General features: G+C 48.7%; 1 protein-coding gene across 1 annotated transcript in view; it reads left to right on the forward strand.

The window, feature by feature from the left end:
• Positions 1-226, forward strand: part of usp34 (ubiquitin specific peptidase 34) — a 52842-nt gene that overhangs the window by 51961 nt on the left and 655 nt on the right. Inside the window, 1 exon segment of the mRNA XM_035660118.1 lies at positions 24-175. Coding sequence (XP_035516011.1) covers positions 24-175 — 152 coding nt within the window.

The following is a 226-nucleotide window of genomic DNA, read 5'->3' on the forward strand; positions in this document are numbered from 1 at the left end:
TTTTTTCTCTTTCTCTGTTGCAGTTTCTCTGCAGGAAGTTCTCCATATTTGGCCTTAAACAGTGAGACCGGGGATGTGACCTTGACCTCTGACCTTGCTGATGTCACAGAGGACACCACGCTGGTGCTGACAGCCATGGCTAAAGACCACGGCCGGCCTCCACTCAACTCCACAGGTCAGTCTGCCAGATATGACTTCATTACCTTAGAATCAGACAGATTCATTT

This window comes from Morone saxatilis, unplaced genomic scaffold (assembly GCF_004916995.1).
Source record: "Morone saxatilis isolate NCDOM2014 unplaced genomic scaffold, NCSU_SB_2.0 Contig17, whole genome shotgun sequence".
Taxonomy (NCBI): Eukaryota; Metazoa; Chordata; class Actinopteri; family Moronidae; genus Morone; species Morone saxatilis.